The sequence below is a fragment of the Lytechinus variegatus genome, chromosome 12 (genome assembly GCF_018143015.1).
Source record: "Lytechinus variegatus isolate NC3 chromosome 12, Lvar_3.0, whole genome shotgun sequence".
NCBI lineage: Eukaryota > Metazoa > Echinodermata > Echinoidea > Temnopleuroida > Toxopneustidae > Lytechinus > Lytechinus variegatus.
Genome location: NC_054751.1, coordinates 8,102,303 through 8,121,341, shown reverse-complemented (window position 1 = coordinate 8,121,341; position 19,039 = coordinate 8,102,303). Strand labels below are relative to the sequence as shown.

Genomic DNA, 19,039 nt, shown 5'->3' with positions numbered 1-19,039 from the left:
TCTACATTTTTGGGGTGTAAGTGGATGTACAACAACGCTATATTATTTTAGATGAACAAACTGAATTGACTTGATACTGTTGATCATTGATAGGTTTAAGTGCTCACTCCAATGTTAAGAATATACCTCAAATTTTGAAATCTTAACATGGTATTTATATTTCAATTTTGCAGCAAATCCTTCATTAGTAACATAAATTGCATTTTCGTAAGACACGCAAGAACCTATCTGCACGCTTTTTCCTGGTTTTTGTACCGATAGTGAACATTTTCCCTCTATACTGAACATTAAATCGATTTCATAACAATACTATTTTTGTTTTGATAGAAACCTAGTTGACCGCTATCACACATGCATACATTTAAGGTCCATGCAAATCTTAGATTCTCCTTAAAAACATACATGTATATTATGCAATATGGAAATTTTTCAATGTTTTTGCAAAGGGCATTGATATTTAATGACATATTCCTACTCATCAAAATAATATGACCATTGACAGCAGATAATGAATTCATCGATAAATAACAAGTCTGATAACGTATCAGACCAAAGTGCTTGAACCTTTGTGGCGACACGACATTTGCTCATGCGACCATTACTCCGGTCTTAATATCTCAGAGGGCATAGGGTTATAGAGTTAGGATTGAAATAGACAGAATAATGTAAAGATAAGGTTTTGGAGGTTAGGTTTTTGTGTTTATCTTATCGCGCCGACTTTCCATCGGAGCAATAATATTGTCCCCCAGAGCAAATGTCATGAACCGACAGAACCGTCGAGATTTACATCAGGAATGTCAAGCTCAAAGTAAGAACATGAGTCAGAGGGGTGAGAGTGACTATGCGGTATTGCCCAGCCTACTCAATAATATCAAAATGACTTTGTTTATTAACCTCCTCCAGCCACCTTACAACCCATCTTGTTTTCTTCTCATCACAATAATTAACATGTTTAATTTCATTACACAACGTCTTATCATCATCAATGTCCATATTATTCTCTTCCTCATGGAACTTCATGGATTCGGATTGCTTGCCGGTACCCTCTGTCTTTTTGGCATTTTTGTCTTTCGAAGCACGAAGTTTTCTGGCTCTTTCTAACCACACATCTGGTGATTCCTGCTTCGAGTCAAGCTTTGGGGTAGGTCGAAGTATCTTACTTCCCTCGCCCCCATCAAGACTCGCTTTTCTTGTCCTTGATACGGTCACAGATCTCAGATTAATTTTCTTGTCCTCTGTAGGTTTTGTCTTAGTGTCTGGTGCAGTTTTCCGGTTGCTCTCGCTCACTGTCTTTGTGTTTCCCAAAAGCTTTTTGAACTCTGGATCTTCCCTGAGAGGGTGTGGTCGGCGCTGAGAAACCGGACTCGACGGATCTTTCCGTCAATGGTCACCGTTTCTCGTTGAGCGGTCAACTTTGATGGCGGTGATCTCGTTGGAAACAATGCAACATGTTTAGGACCTTTGGTCATTTCCGATGGTGCCGTCCATACATTTTTACTAGGTTCTAGCAATCCACTTCCCTGCAGGAAAGATTTTGGTGCGTTGGTTATATCAGTTTCTTCGGGTAACGGTTCTACACGAGACTTATTCTGCACTTCCGGTTGGTTATGCTTGATGATGCGGTCTTTGACCGGTCTACCTTGAGCCTGTTGATGGTAGCCCGCATAAAGGTTCTTCCTTTTCGAGTAAATACTTCCATCTGTTCCAGGGGTAGTGAACATCTGCATGAAACTCTGTTGAGCGGGGAAAACTAGTTTCGAGGCCGGGTTCAACTCGCCAATCGACGGGAGACGACCGCGTCCAACTCCTGGTCGCGGCTCTGTGATCGCCTTCGAGGTGAACCCTGTGGTCGTAGGCCACGAGTCGAAGTTCGTGAGAGGATCTACAGTGGCCGACGAGAGTGTGAAGGTACCTCTGAGTTTACTTGGTGATGATGGCGACCCTAACGTCATCTTGATGCTCCTACTACTGCTGTCCGATCCAGAACTTGATAAGCCCGTAGCGGCAGGCATCATCTGAAGTTGCATTTTGGGGTACTAGACATCGAACCGTTCTCATCCTCAAGGGATCTAACATCATCGACGTATTCACATATCAGCATTGTGTCATGAGCTTCACCTGTACGATCAAAATAAAAAGAAGTTGATCATGTAACTGACAGTCATATCCAATTATTGCAAAGCTTCACGATTCAGTGAATTACACAGATGAGTTGAGTCAGAAACAGGCCAGTTGATCTCAATTGTTTGTGTTGATTCGGTATAATGCCGCATTGACCCCCCTCGACGGTATGGCTCTGGCTTTCATACATGTTACTCCATGGTATATAATATTATATATTGATGAATGTTTTTATCATAATTTATTTAAAGAAACATTTATTTCAAGTGAAAGAATTGTGTTGGCATGTAAATCATGTCCATTTAATGCATTGTGCGTCCATCTACAGTTCAATGATTAAAAAACATCACATTATTTGACTTACATTTCCTATATGTTTTTTTAATGAAAACAATTAATAACTGCTTTGCATGATCTTATCTGAATGTTGACGATCAAAAGAAAAACAACATTGATTCATCAGGCAACAAACGTTGTGTTTTAGAGAAAAAAAATATTATATACCATTAGATAAAATAGCTGAACATCGCATCAGAATAATACAACTAACCAACCAAGTTACGAAAGCCAACTTTTTACACTTAAATTCATGATGACTTTATATCCAAATCAAGTTTTTCTCTGGCATGACTAGTAGAGCTGCAATGGATATTCTGTTAATTTTTTTATATATTGGAAATTAACTTATGATTTAATTACAGATATAAACTTTTAAATTATAGACTTTAAACCTTCGATGGGACTATAGGCGGGGAAAGTGATATAGGATCATCTTACCATCTATGTATTGATGATTGTTATTATATTGGTTGCATATTAGTATGAAATGTGGATTCACGTTAATAATAAACCAATAACACTTGCTAAAAATGTTTGAAAAACATGGATATATGTATATAAATTACCTTTCATTGGACTTGTAACATGTATCCATGGTGAGCACGACGGCGGGTCCGGTGACTTTCTTTCAACCAGCTCGAAAAAAGATGAGGCTGTCCGTCAATGGTCAACGAAAAGAAATCACAAGACGTCATCACAACTTCTAATATCGATATATTCCAACTTGTTCTTAAACTTCGATTTCTGCCCGTGCTTCAGTATTCATGGTATTTATCATTTTCTTATCACAAGTCCATGTATCATGTTGAATGTTGTTCGCCGAATTTAATGCGTTGAAATTACTACTAGATCACGCTTCACGACCCCCCGTTGGTATTACTCCTGTTGTTATAATCCATTCATTGTGTTCGTGTAGCTGCCTCCCACACTGAATAAGATGGTATTATGTTGGATAATATCTCGTATCGATCTCCATCTACCCATTACTCTTAGAATATAGCTACTTTCCTATTGTTCAATGTCTCTTCGGTCGGGCCCCTTTAAAATCTAGTGGCGCTGTACTGGAATGAACGATAGAGGGAGCTGTAATACAGGAACGCTATTTAGTGCCACTGATCTGTACGCAGATCAGAGTTCAGTAATCGTGTCGAAGAAAGGTGCAATGCATAACATATTTTTTCCTGTTCACCTCTTCTGATTTCACTCGAACGTCTTTATTTATGGATTAAAATCCCAAAAATTCATAAGGCCGACATAATAATTATGATAGAGTGAAAGAAATTATTAATTTCGATAGTCCCATGCATATCACAATCTATTATGATTTTATAGTGAAACGACATACATCAGAAATTCATCAAAAAACATAATATTACCGCATTTTCATATTTTTCAAGTTTAGAATAGATACCATTATTTATCATTTTTATACAAAGTAAAATAAAATATATATGATAATCGAGATTTGAAACGCAATTCCAGTTCTGCACCACAATTTAAAAAAGTGTGAATGTTCCTATTCATATTTAAACTTTTAACAATATACTGTTGGAGTGACGAGCTAAAACACTGCGCTTAAAAATGTGTTTAAACAGCGTTTTTTACAGTGAAATAAGTCATTGCAGAAAACGTAAAAGGAAAATGTATTTTTCAAAAGTCACAATAGATTCTAATTTTAAGTCCGACGGGGAAGTAGGCTCCAGAGGGGGGGGGGGGAGTGGAGAAAGAATGGGGAGAATTACATGTATGAAACCTCAACCCTATAGAGATATAATTAAGATGAAATTGCATTAGTTTATTATATTAAGTCTCCATAACAAATCAATTGACCAGGTACCTTCATATTGGGAAACCCTGTAGAAGAATGCTTATTAATATTTGACAGTGCTCTGTTTGAAATTAAATTTCAATCAAAAAGTGATAAAGGCGATTTGAAGCTATCTTTTATTCACTGAATAATAACGCTGAATGTTATTATTCAATCTGAGAAGAGAAAATAAACCCGGGCATAAAGTAGGTAACCGCTTTTGTCGATATTACTTACTTATCATTTCGCTATCCCCTTTCTTTTTTCCGCTGTGTAGACGGTTTCATATTTCTGGGTATACTCTTGATTCATTTTCAACTGACCGTTTATTTCATTTTTCTTAAAGTGTAATGATTTCAAATCTCATATGTACTTGGGTGGTTGAGCTCTGCTCTAATGCTTCCAATGATATGTTCTTGCTGACCAAGATGGGTCTTGTTCTTTTTGTACATGTAATTTATATTGATATTGACTGCACATTTGCACCACAGACATACATGAACACCCGTTCAATCACTAGCAAACGCACACCACAAGCACCCTTGCAGTTGACCCATTTCTTAGTTTATGGTACTTTACATTTTATCAATTTTGATGGAGTCCCTCTCTTTCATTCTTGATAATTACATAGACAATTCACATGACAGCAAATACTATACACCTCAAGAATTTTATAATGTGTTTGATAGTAATTCCGATCATATTTCCCTTTTACATGCAAATTTAAGAAGTCTCAATAGAAACTTCGAATATTTTGAAAATCTCTTACATTAAATAATTTCAAATTTTCTGTTATAGGTATTAGCGAGACATGGTTGCATGGTAATTCCCCAAATTTGTTTAATTTACCAAATTATAAGTTGATAAGGGCAGACCGCAAAGAAAAAAGAGGCGGAGGCGTGGCCTTCTATATTATTGATAAACTAAAATTTAAGATCCGTTCCGATGTGAAACTCTTGCATGCAGAGTCTTCGTTCATTGAAATTGAAAACACAGGATTTAAAAATATCATCATAGGTTTGATTTATAGACCACCAGGCTCTAATCTTGATTTGTTTTGTGAGGAGCTAGAGCAATACTTATATGCAATAGGTAATGAAAATAAACCTACTTTTATTTTTGGTGATTTTAATATCAATTTCCCACCCTCGGTCGACAGTAATCACTCAATCAATTTTATGAAACTTATGTACTCATTCGGCTTCCATTCATTCATCAACAAATCCACTAGAATCAACCCAAATTCATCTACTCAAATTGACAATATTTTTTCCAACGTACATAGCAACATGAATAATAAAATGATAGGAGGAATTCTATGCTCTGAAGTTTCAGACCACCTACCAATATTTTTAACTTGTGAAATGAAATTACACCGTGCCCCAAATTAATTAACCAACGCTCATATCGAAAAGAATCTAAACGTAATATTGAATTAATGAAGCAAGACTTATTACTTGAGGGATGGGAGGATGTCTATAATGAAACTGACGCAAACACATCGTATAATCTCTTAAATAATAAATTACAACATTATTATGAAAAGAATATTCCCATAGGAAAAGTAAAAAATAATCGAAAAACACCCAAACAACCATGGATAACAAAAGGTTTATTAAAATAATACAGACACGTAATTGCCTTTACAAGTCACATTTACGCAATCCTACTGAAGCCAATAAAAAAAATACAAAGTATATCGCAACAAGTTAACAAAATTAATTCGTTTATCACGTAAAATGTATTATACTAATAGAATAAAAGATGCCAGTTCAAACACTTATACTACCTGGAAAATCATCAAAGAACTAATGGGAACAAGTGCAGATCTCCCACCTACTGATGACATGACTTTAAATGGTTCCAAAGTTGACTCTTCCCTTCATGCAAACTCATTCAATTCATTTTTCACAAATATCGGATCTGAACTTGCAAGCAAGATCAATAGCCAAAATGCGCATTTCAGATTACCTTCCCGAACCTAATCCACATTCATTTTTCCTGAACCCTACGAACCCCACAGAAATTCTCAACATTACACGGTCTCTTAATAGCTCCAAATCTCATGGGCATGATAAAATTAGTATGTCTCTTTTAAAAGAAATAATTCACCCGCTTGCAAACCCTCTTAGTCATGTTTTTAATAAATCTCTATCACAAGGTATATTTCCTGACTTATTCAAAATCGCCAAAGTCAATCCAATTTTCAAAAAAGACAATCCTCATGAAATAAGCAATTATCGCCCTATATCTCTTCTCCCTATATCCAAAATCCTCGAGAAAATAGTTTATAATAGACTTTATGAATTTATCAACAAACACAATTTATTAATTTCTAATCAATATGGCTTTAGAAAAAAATTATTCAACAAACCTGGCTTTAATCCAAATTTACGATAAAATAACAAACGCCATAGCCAACAAAGAGCATGTCATTGGTATATTTGTGACCTCAGTAAGGCGTTCGATACACTTAATCATAATATTTTACTTTCAAAACTTAATTATTATGGTATTCGCGGTCAATCACTCCTTTGGTTTAAAAAATATTTAATAAACCGAAAACAATATGTCACATTTAATGGCAACGATTCTAGTTTACTTCCAGTTCAATGTGGTGTCCCTCAAGGTTCCATTCTAGGCCCGCTTTTATGTTTATTATATGTCAATGATATTATTAATACGTCTTCCATTTTATCATTTGTATTATTTGCTGACGACACAAATATAGTTTTTTCTCATAAAAATATAACTTCCTTAAACAACATCTTAAATATTGAATTAATTAAAGTCTCACAGTGGTTTAAAGCTAATGAACTATCCTTGAACTAAAAAAAGACCCACTTCATCCATTTTAAACATTCTCATATTACAGATTCTCCAATTCACTTACAGATTGACGGCACACCATTAGAGCGAAAGACTCAATCTCAACTAGATTCTTAGGCGTCATAATAGATCAAGCTTTGTCTTGGAATGAACATCTGCACCATATCATTATATGTATCTCGAGAAATATTGGAATAATTTCCAAGTTGAAATTTATTTTACCACACAAAACTTTATTTCTATTGTATAATTCGTTAATACTCCCGTATATAACATATTGTAACGTTGTTTGGGCTAATTGTGGTTCCACAAAACTTACTTCTATTTTTAAATTACAAAAAAGAGCAATTCGCATTTGTACAGGATCACATTATTTGGCTCACACCGATCCTTTATTTTTTAAACTGAAAACATTAAAAATTGCCGACTTATATACTATTCAAATAACTATAATACTTACTTACGCCTATCGCCCCTCCTGGGACATAGGCCGTCAACCAAGTTCCTCCAGGCAGAGCGGTCCTGAGCCAGCGTCTCCAGTTCTTTCCATGTGCGGCCCATCCTCTTAACATCTGCCTCCATGTCTCTGTGCCATGAGTTACGAGGCCTTCCCCTCTTCCTTTTTCCTTGAGGATTCCAAGTCAATGCCTGTCTAGTAATATTAGGCATTGGTTTCCGTAGGGTGTGGCCAATCCACCGCCATCGTCTCTGCAAGAGCTCTGCCTCAATGGGTTGCTGGTGAGCAATCTCCCACAAGTCTTGATTACTTATTACCTCAGGCCAGAAAATTCTGAGGATACGCCTAAGACAAGTATTGATAATACTATAATTATGTTTAAATATATTAACAATCTGCTCCCTTCGTCCTTTGATAACATGTTCAAATTTAATAGTTCTGTCCATACTTACCCAACGCGCATATCCGGAAACTTTCATCTCTCTAACCCCAGACTTTTAATTGCCTCTAAATCAATACGACACCATGGTCCTGACATTTGGAATCGTCTTCCAAACATTATTAAAACGTGTTCAACCATATAAAGAAAACTATCATTCAATCTTATCAACCCCACCCTCCAAATTAAAACATTCACTCAAATATTCACATTCGCTATTTAATATTCTGATTTTACTCAACTGCTATACACAGCACCAGCACCTGCACTTGCAATGCACCCACTTGGTCAGTAAATATCAATTTTATTTAGTCACGAATCTTTTATGAGGCCGCCATCAATTCAAGCCTAACCGCTCACGATGGCAGTCTCCTGCGTTCATTTATTACATTATATGTATATGTTTACATTTATAAAAGATTAATTTATACTCACATCCTTATTTGTATTCATTATGTAATATGACCACATTGTTTATATTATGAATTATTTTGTATTTTGTCATTATAAATAATTTTGTATTGTGTTTTTGAACGCAGAAATAAATGCAAACAATATAGTGACCAGCCGAATTTTGAATTTATTTTTAATCTTAAGGATTAACTTTTTTATCTCAAAAGATTTGAATTCAAATCTTTTAGATTTATATCTTAATCAACCAGGTTTAAATCTAATATTCGGCTGGTCACTATTCACAGCCAGTCTGGGTTTATTTTAGATCTTTGGAATTTAGAGTGTACTTTGCAAAAAAAAGTATATTAATAAACCAACATCTGCTTATTTCAACTTCAACCAAAGCCACTAAATCTCATTGGAAAACCAAATTGGTTTGGCTTTCTATATTCCAGCCATTCATAACACATACATTCAGAATTTATGTTGCCCGCATTTTTAAAGGGAAAAGATATACCCAAATAGAAAGTCGTTTAATTGAGAAAAGGTGAAAATCGGCCACATAATAAATTATAACAATAATTTATGGTAAAAGAGAACTTTTCAGTTTTTTTTCTTATACACAACAATTATGATTGATGCATTTTTGTCTCGCCTGCATGTGCACAGTGAGACTAGGCGCGGCGTCGTCAACATTGAAATCTTAACCGAGGTTAAAGTTTTTTAAATGTCATCATAATTTAAAACGTATGGACCTAGGTCATGAAACTTTAACATAATTATTCAGGTCAGGTAGAAATATATACATTATACACGTTTTTATGATGGTTTAGCGTTTCGCATTCATTTGAAGGCCTCTATCTATGTATTTTGAAGGGAAATCGGTAAATGTACAGCTACGGTCCAAAACTTGCACACGACTCCACTTGGACTTCTTGAACATCGATGTCCGCGGATGTTACATCGTCGTCGAGACGGATAGCGACGAGGTAGACGGCCCTCTGAATGGTCTGGCATGAGATGTCCACAGGTGTTGAGCTCGAACCTCTGGACAATTGACCGTGAGGCGATAATAAGTTAACGCACTCTTGACGAAGAACCCATTGATTGAATCCCGAAAACTGAGGAGAAGAAGAAAAACAAATGAAGAAGGAGGAGAAGAAGGAGAGTGAAGGAAAGAAGGAAGGAGGAGAAGAAGGAGTGAAGGAAGGAAGGAGGAGAAGAGGAATAGGGAAAGAAGAAACGTGTGTTAACATATATACCAACTATCCCATATAGTAAAACATTTTTTTATGAACTTCCCAGTGGTTAACAATGTGTTTCAAATCTTAACGAACAACTTTAAAGTGGTTGTCACATGCCCCGTGACAAGAACGAAATTATTAATCGCTCAGTATCGCCACATTGTAATATTTATCCCGGTGTATATATTGCGAGGGACAGGGCAGCGATTTGAGGGGTCACAACCTCCCACACAAAAAAAAAAGAAAAAAAAAACGCAAAGAGGGAAATCAAGAAATAATATTTAATATCTGGGCTCGAGCGTTTCATGAAAGGAAACGTCGGACGTTTTATCCGAAAAGTAATGGTCAATAGTAAATGGTAGTGATTTGTTTTTTTGCTAAGAAAGCATGAATGCTTGTGAGCGAGCAACCAGAGAACCAATGACTTAAGGACCTCTCCGAGGGACCTGGAAATGAGGACTTAAATTCCTTATTTTTTACCAACTAGCGCACCAATTTAGAATCGAACCCGGGTCACCGGAATAAGAAACCCCGCTCTACCGACTGAGATGAGCTATCGCGCATCCTCAATTCCCGTTTTATCCGACAGTTGCAGTTGCTATAGTAAAGGCTTCTCAGCCCATCAAAATCAAGGAAGTTGTCATAATCTGGAAACTTTTCGGACGGTTTATATGCTCCCCACAAGGGCGCCGGAAGCGGGGGGGGGGGGGCAGGGGGGGCACTTGCCCCCCCAAAGAAAATTTTGGGGGGGCAAAACGAGATTTTGCCCCCCCCCAATTTTCCCCCTAAAAGTAGAAAAATGATATTATTTAAGGACAAAAGTAAACGATGAAGGCACTTTTCTGCCTAAGAATTGTCATTTCTTTTGTCAAAAATGAAAAAAAATTCGCCCCTGACGGGGCAATTACACACCATAGTAAGCCTTGCGTCTTTTGACGAACATGTCCCTCTGTGAAACATACCTTTGATAAGCCCCTTTTCCATCTTATTACAGTGTGATAAACAAGACCGCTGAAAGACCTTTGAAAGACCATGAATTTTGGTTGATCTTTCAGAGGTCTCTCAATGAACCTACAATGGTCTTTGAGGTCTTACGCGACTCCTGACCAACTTTCAGTGGTCTTCGTGGTCTTCATGGGCTCCAAAACTTCTTGAAACGGTTCAAAACAGTCTTACAACGGTCTTACAGGAAAATTGTCTTTCAGTGGTCTTTCAGCAGTCTCTCAAGATTTTTGCGGAGATCACTGTAAGACTCATGAGAGATCATTGAAAGATCATTGAAAGACCATTGAAAGACCAGGCAAAGTCCATGGAAAGAATTCTGAAAGATCACTTATTGCATAAAAAATCTCTGAAAGACCATTGAAAGATCTCGAGAGGACTAGTCTAAGACCAGTACGACAAGAAATATCCAACTAGTCTTTCAGAGTTCTTTGAGGGGTCTTTCTGAGCCATTCCACAGAGTCGACAAATTTCATTGATCTTGAAGACCGCTGTAAGACCTCACCAACCTTTCAATGGTCTCCGTTCTGTGGAATGGGGGCCTATTAGTATTAATGAATACATTTCAGACTAAAACCGAATGGCAAATTTGCATGCTGTGTCGGCTAACAAACGCGCGGTCGCCCAGAAACGCTCAGACCGGGGTGGTGTTTCATAAATATTTTCGTCCGACAAGTTGTAAGATCTGACAACTTTCCTGTATTCTGATTGGTTGAGAAGCATTGTTACCATAGTAACTGTCGGATAAAACGTCCTACAAGTCCTTTCATGAAACGCTCCCGGACCTGGGGAGTGTTTCATCCGACAAGTTGTCAGATCTGACATCTTTCTCTGATGTTGATTGGCTGAGAGGTACTGTTACTATGGTAACTGTCGGATGAAATGGGACTTTTCGGATAAAACGTCCGACAAGTCCTTTCATGAAACGCCCCCCCCCCCCCCCCCGATATCACCAACGCGCGTGAACGCTAGTTACTCGAGCAACATATGGAATCTGAAAATAGCTGTAAAACCGAAAAGTTTAAAGAGTTATAGAGGATTGAGTAGTTGCTTATTCGATAAATGAGAAGATGCTATGATTCGGCGAATGGAGTGCAGAGTAGGAGTACTCATCTATCAACTAATCAAGCCTCTTCTTCAACCTTTTCTGGTTTACTGTCTTTATCAGGATTACGCTCATTTGAAGAAAACATTACTCGACTTTCACTGTCTAATTCCTCCTATCAATTTCAATTCTTCCTCTATCCACTTTTTTTTCTTTTTTTTTTCGAAAACTCCACATGGTGTACCGTCAACCACATCCGCTGTTGGAATGTAATTGTTTTCTTCTAAATAATGTTACATAATGTACATTATGAACTGCCGTAGTTTGTTAGTTCATGATTATTTACCAATGAATATTTCCAGGAATTCGATATTCATAATTTCCTAGTTATGGTCACATTTTCCCCAGAAAATATGTAAAGAAAAAAGAAGATTTTGAAGGGGTCATCCAAAAGTGCTTCCCAGCCATACAAAACATGCCAAAGGAAACACATAAATCGAGTAATGTTTTAAATTTTCAGAAAAGTTTTAAATTGTTAGACAATAATTAAGCAGGTCATATTTCTTTTTCCTCCAGTTACAAAATATGAAACGTTTTGCCTATGTATGTATAATCAGGGACTCTCTCCAATGCTGAGGTCAGAAATGATTTAAATAGAATGGGTATTTAAGCGCTTATCGTCGTCTGCCACGTCAGAACACCCGCCATTTTGAATTTAAAAAGACATTCATTGGAATGTATTTTGTTTCTGTTGTTACGCTTCTTCTGCTTCTTCTTCTTCTCGCGTCGTCCGTGTATGTAAATGTACATAAATATTTCTGAAAGGATATTGCATGAAAAATGTAATTTCTGGTATTTTTAGTCAATATAAGCGTGTTACGTAATTTAATTGATCAGACACGAAAACCACATTCCGAATTAAGCGATCGTTTTGCGCGTAGATTTCATAGGTTCTCATAAACTCTGAGTATAGTCTTTCGTAGTGAATTCTATGTTTAATTCTCAATAAATTTATATTTGAATTCTCTTAGAAACGTAACTTTTAAACTCCATTTTTACACAAAGTCCTTACCGTGGGGGGGGGGGTCCCACGCCCTCTACCGCTCGATCGCTTCGGTATCTCACGCTGTCAAAAATATTGTGTCCCCTTCGGGATTTTGCCCCCCCAAAACTGAAAGTGTTCCGGCGCGCCTGGCTCCCCAGAAGACTCCCCTTCCCCCTCCTCCCAGAAGGTTAAAGGCCAAGTCCATCGCAGATAATGTTGATTCGAATAAATAGAGAAAAATCAAACTAGCACAACGCTGAAAATTTCATCAAAATCGGGGGTAAAATAAGAAAGTTATAACATTTTAAAATTTTGCTTATTTCTCACACAACAGTGATATGCACAACTCAAATGAGACAGAAAAATAGAATATTCCCTATTTCATGTAATAAAATTCAAAAGGAATAGTGAGTGCATGGATGATGTCATCAGTTTCCTCAATTATTGCATACCAACTAGGATGTGCATATAACTGTTTTGTGAAATTAAACGAAATTTTAACATGTCATAACTTTTTTTCTTTTACATCCAATTTTGATGAAATTTTCAGTGTTATGCTTGTTAGATTTTTCTCTTTTTATTCAAATCATTTTTTTGTTGGGGTATGGGCTTGTCATTTAATGCATCAAAACTTCGTGTCAAAGCTATACATGTATAGAGTATTAAAAGAATTTTTGCTTTTTGCTTTCTCGCATTATTCCTCTCCGAACCCAATGATATCGCACATCTATTCCGAATAATAAAGCCCAGGGGCCCGTTTCTCAACACCGTCATAAGTCTAACTTCTGGAATGAATCGGAGATAGTCAGCTACTTATCCGCAAACCGTTTCACGAAGCCCTCCGTCTGCCAAGATCGGGAACAAGAATCTGACTAAATAATAATAATATGCATTTTTTTATATAGCGCTTAGAATACAAATGTTTCTAAGCGCTGCATGCTATTACCCCGGCTTTAGCACGGCTACCCTGATCGGGCGCATCAAGCATTCAAGGAATTCCTTCCGAGTACCGGGTACCCATTTACTACACCTGGGTCGAGAGTGGCAAATGTAGATAAACGCCTTGCCAAAGGACGCTACTGCTGTGATGGGATTTGAACCCCGGACCTTATGTGGTTCACAGTCCGGAGACTTATCCACTGAGCCATAGCACCTCTACAATATATTTTATGACACGTCCAAACCTGTCATAATTTCTTAATGACCATAGTGGCATCACGTGAGTTGTTAGACTATGGTATTATGCAAAAGAGTCTCGAAATTTGAAAATGATAATCTTACGTAATCAATCATAGAAGTTGAAATTACATCGCAAAACAAGTGGGATAGATCATTCAATGATAATTGTGATACAAAGGAACTATATTTTAAAAAAAGTCACAAAACCATTCATTTTGAAATAGTAAAAATGATTGAATCAATACAGATTATACCATGTTAGGCCATCCATAAATGGAGTATTTGTTGTTTTCAGACCCTATTAACATTCAGATATATTCTATCTCTATGCGTATAATTTGTCAAATTGTATTTTTTGGTATTTTAAACAATTTATGTTAAAATATATATTGATGATGTTTGGAATCATAAAAAAACCGTATAATTATCATCATTCTGCAATACCCATTATGGTTTACTTCCGTAAACTGTTAAAATGCCCATCTCAACGTCCACATTAGTGTGATTTCTTTTAGTCATGAAATGAATTATTCATAATTTCATTTTCTCAGCAATTGAATGCTCCAGTCTGCATGGTTTAAATAATTATGTATGACGCATAATTTACCTTTGCTATTATTTTGAAGATATATTTCCGAATTCTTCACATTTTTAATTTTATCAGTTTTTGTCAATTATTATTGTGACTAAGGCTACGTCTCGTCTGATCTCTTTAATTACCGATTCTAGTTTAGCCTTTCGTGAAACGTGGTTTAGTATAACTCCGTGGTTGGTGGATAGAGATATGACTAACTTGTCCAGGTGTTGAGAAAGGGGCCCCAGATAGTATGATAACGGGATACGATCATTTTGGATCAGGCACTGATGGGGGAGAATCCGAAGATTTCAGAGACAGGGGCACACAGAAAGCTTACCAAAAAATCTGACCAGCGAAAAAAAGGGATGGGCTTTCCAAAAAGAGGTCAAAACTTGCCTCGCCAAAAGATAAAAGAAAAAATGATAATGCTTCAAATTTAGGGGATAGCCGGCTCTCCAAAAGAGGTACGGTCAAACTTTGCCTAGCTCACCTTAATAAAAAGAAGATTAACATGAATAAACCGACGAGAAAGCAACAAAAAAGATGATCCCTTACCTGGACAATCTGTAGCGGCTCATCATCAGTGTTGAATGCAGTTATGAGAGTCGTCATGATGTTGTTGACAGGGCAGATGGAAACTCCTGGAGCTGTTACTGCGGATCTTCGTATACGGGGGACAAATCCGGCTGGGACCGGGTAAGGTGTTCTCTCGTTGTTGTAGACCCCTTCATCGTCCCAAAGAAGGGTGTCATACACCTGTCGGTTCTTCCCAAATCCTCCGTACACCGCCAAGATTTGGGCCTGCTGCTCCGCGGTGAACTCGTCTATGATCGGCTGTTGGTTTTGGTAAGTCCGGGTCTTGTTGGCGCGGAGGTCATCGATGATGCCGCGTTCCTTGGCGTCGATAATCTGCCTCGTCTGGATCTGCTCTAACGGGATGTGACGGCATGGTTCAGGAGTTTGTGTCACCTGGCGGCAACATCCGAGCAGGGGATCTGCGAGTAGAATCTGGGCGACGGCGATGGTTAGGGCCAGATTGAGGAATTTGAGAGATTGCACCGTCATAATGAGAACCTCTAAATGCCCTCGGGGTGTCCTGATGAATTTTGATGAAGACACGAAAGATTGACAATAAATTCAATCAAGTGACAAACCACATCGTTGTTTTCTTCGTTTTTATATATAGCGGACCAGCAGCTCCGTCTGATGCAGCCGTGCAAGCCTGATAGGCATGAAAAGCTAGTACGATTTATGGGAACATTCAGATTTTTTTTAGATGCTGTTTGCGATCAACGATCGCGAAACATTATGGTTCAGTCAGTTTGTTCGATATATTATTTTACCATTAAATGCACTTTTTGTGGGTGGTGTCTTGGAAAACCACCAGGAAATCATTAAAAGTAATGGCCCCTGGTCAGGATCCGGTTTTTATTTTCATCTCGAAATATAATTATTAAAATAATGAAAAGGGCAGAAGGAAAAACGATTTCGCCTATATCTGAAGGCCAAATACACAGTTCGTTTTTCTGCATGGTGAAGTTATGAAAAATCAATACAGCCATAAAAGTGTTTTGAATAAACATACGTTCATTCAAACTACGTTACTATAGCAAAATGAAATCAAGCTAGGCCAAGGGGGAATTCCCAGCACCCACTTATTCTACAAACATAGAGGTATTAAGCTTAAAAGTGTCAACCATATGTTTCATCTCGCCATGTCAACATCTCCTAGGGAAAAGGATGAGATGACGAGATCTCGGATTTCGTCATGTCTACATTCCGTGGGAGAGATGATCAGATGACTAGATCTTAGATCTCGTCATGTCTAGATCTTGTGGGAGAGATGATCAGATGACTTGATCTTAGATCTCGTCATGTCTATACATCCCGTGGGAGAGATGATCAGATAACTAGATCTTGGATCTCGTCTATATGACGAGACATATGTCTACATCCCGTGGGAGAGATGATCAGATGACAAGATCTCGGATCTCGTCATGTCTACATCCCGTGGGAGAGATGATCAGATGACAAGATCTTGGATCTCGTCATGTCTACATCCCGTGGGAGAGATGATCAGATAACTAGATCTTAGATCTCGTCATGCCTACATCCCGTGGGAGAGATGATCAGATAACTAGATCTTGGATCTCGTCATGTCTACATCCCGTGGGAGAGATGATCAGATAACTAGATCTTGGATCTCGTCATGTCTACATCCCGTGGGAGAGATGATCAGATAACTAGATCTTGGATCTCGTCATGTCTACATCTTATAGAAGCTAGAGATATAATCAGATTGGATCGTCATGACTACATCCAGTGGAAGAAGAACAGGTGATAAGATCTTGGATCCGAGATCTTGTCATCTCATCATCTCTTCTACAAGATGTAGACCTCGGATGTAGACATGACGAGATACAAGATCTTGCCGTCTGTTCTAAAAGAAAGTGTAGACATGAGATCCGAGATCTAGTCATCATCTCTCCCACAGGATATATAGACATGACGAGATCCGAGATCTCGTCATCTCATCCTTTTCCCTCCAGAGATGTAGAGATGATTATAATTATGAACATGGCACTTTTAAGCTTCCTTAGTACACGACCACGTGGCAAAATTCGCCCACAAAATATTAAAGGTGGAGTCAGAACTTGTTAAGTTAATTCGACTATCACAATAGTGCCTAAAACTGACATGACGAAATATATTCTTATACTAATTCATAATTATCAAGCAATCAATAAATTCAGGGTACTTTACCGAAGATTTCAGCTCCAACTGGAAAATATTTATTTGATTAATAATCAGGAAATTTTTGATGAAACAAGTCCGGAAGGTGAGGAAGTGGGGAAGGGGTCGGTACTTATAGACGTGCCGCAACTAGCGTACAGATGAGGGGGGGGGGTACGTGCCTGGGGCCACATACCGCGCCCCCAAAGTTCTCGACCAATTAACCAAATAAGAGAAACTGAAAATGCTACGATGTGACATCACGAATTTCTTAATATTATGCCAAAATGTTTATTTTGAAAAGGTCAAAATTTCGCTCGTTCACTCGCTTCGCTACCTCGGGACTTATAAGAAATTCTCCAACAGACACTGTCATGCTGCACCCTGACAATTTTTTCTGACTGATTACGCCGCTGTGTGGCACTGCATTGTCGCAACCTTACGTCAGTCCTATCATTTTTTCAAAGCCGAAGTCTGGTGGTGGTGATTTTTACCTGATTGCTAAGAAAGTATGAACGCTTGTAAGCAAGCAACCAGAGGACCGACGGCTTAAGGTCCTCTCCGAAGGACCTTGTACCCTTACATCACGATATTAAGCCAAGTAAACATTACAGTGAGTTTTTTTTAGAAAGATATCGGAAAGTGTGTCATTTTATATTCTTCTATAAACTTGATAATCAATTATGTACTAGTCAGTTCTCAATCGCAAACCAATAAGACTACAATAAATAAACCCCCCATTTTTTTTAAAAGGATGACAAACAATCATAATACAATTCAAATATTCAAATTTTTGTTTATTTGATGCAGACCTCCCAGTCCAGCCCATTTCACTGGGAAACATATGGAGGAATTTGTTCAAAAACAAAGAAAAAATTATTTCCCATATTGTGCAGAAACGAAACGGCACAAGAAAATATTAAAAACTACTGATAATAAAGGAATGGCGTACAAAAAGAAACACGCACAAACAAAACATTATCAGCAACAAGACTAGACAAACACTAATTAATGACGCACCTTCGCTTGCTATACTCACGTTCAAATAAGTCCCAGAATCCGCGTCACATATATTATGCGTCAATAATAGACATGAATTTGTATACTGAAATAGAATGAAAATATTTCAGTTTTGTTGTTGACATTTCTTTGTCTTGCTGTGGCATTTTTTCCCCATTGACTTTTATTTTTTGCATGAGAAGGTACCAACAATATAATTTCCTTTTTCAGTGAGTATGAGTAATAAAAGAATGTCAGAGTACTTTGTATGAGCAGATCGTGATTTTGCTTGGAAAGTTCGAATCAAGACACCAAAGCGGCGTGTGGATCATTTTTAATGCGCGGGGGGAGGGGGGTAGGCCTGTGGATTCTCAATCCCCTCAAAAGCGAAGATAATTTTGTATCAAATTTTCACATTTTTGTATTAATAATTTTCACATCATTGAATATCTTATTCAACAATGATTGTGCCCCAGGCTTTGTTAGTAGTAGCCGTATATACAAAAAGGCGCGGATCCAAGGGGGGGGGGCACGTGCCCACCCCCCCCCCTTGAGAAGCAAAATTAAAATTTTAAGACCCTTTTTTTTGCTTGTCAAATTTTTTTCAAGTACGAAATATCCTTTATTTGTGGTTGAAAACCTTTTTTGGGGGGGGGGGCTTGTCAAAATTTTCCTCAAAAAAATGTGCACCACCCCCCCCCCCCCCATGGGGAAAATCCTGGATGTCCCTGTATACAACATAAAAACGCAATTCTTACAGCCTGGGCATATCCGGGATTGGTTGTACAAACATAAATGCCACGTACCACCATAAAAGAAGTCATTAAGCC

The 19,039-nt window shown here is 37.7% G+C and overlaps 1 protein-coding gene and 1 pseudogene across 2 annotated transcripts; both read right to left on the bottom strand.

Moving 5' to 3' along the window:
• Positions 1 to 258: 258 nt before the first annotated feature.
• Positions 259 to 3,439, bottom strand: LOC121425539 (annotated as a pseudogene).
• A 5,637-nt stretch (positions 3,440 to 9,076) lies between these two features.
• On the bottom strand, positions 9,077 to 18,338 carry LOC121425474. Of its 2 annotated transcripts, XM_041621537.1 has the most exons (3): positions 18,250 to 18,338; positions 15,033 to 15,573; positions 9,077 to 9,506 (listed from the first exon to the last, which is right to left on the bottom strand). In XM_041621537.1, the coding sequence occupies exons 2-3, from the start codon at positions 15,540 to 15,542 to the stop codon at positions 9,282 to 9,284; spliced, it is 735 nt and encodes a 244-aa protein (XP_041477471.1). In that variant the 5' UTR covers positions 15,543 to 15,573; positions 18,250 to 18,338; the 3' UTR covers positions 9,077 to 9,281. The 2 variants fall into 2 exon arrangements, with proteins under 2 accessions (XP_041477471.1, XP_041477470.1); XM_041621536.1 differs by lacking the exon at positions 18,250 to 18,338 and having other exon boundaries at positions 15,033 to 15,785.
• Positions 18,339 to 19,039: the final 701 nt, after the last annotated feature.

Bases quoted from the DNA above. Each gene is read 5' to 3' on its own strand.
- LOC121425474 (XM_041621537.1), bottom strand. From the start codon at position 15,542: ATGACGGTGCAATCTCTCAAATTCCTCAATCTGGCCCTAACCATCGCC. The intron at 9,507-15,032 runs GTAAGGGATCAT...TCTTCTCCTCAG, and splicing joins AGCCGCTACAGATTGTCCAG to TTTTCGGGATTCAATCAATG.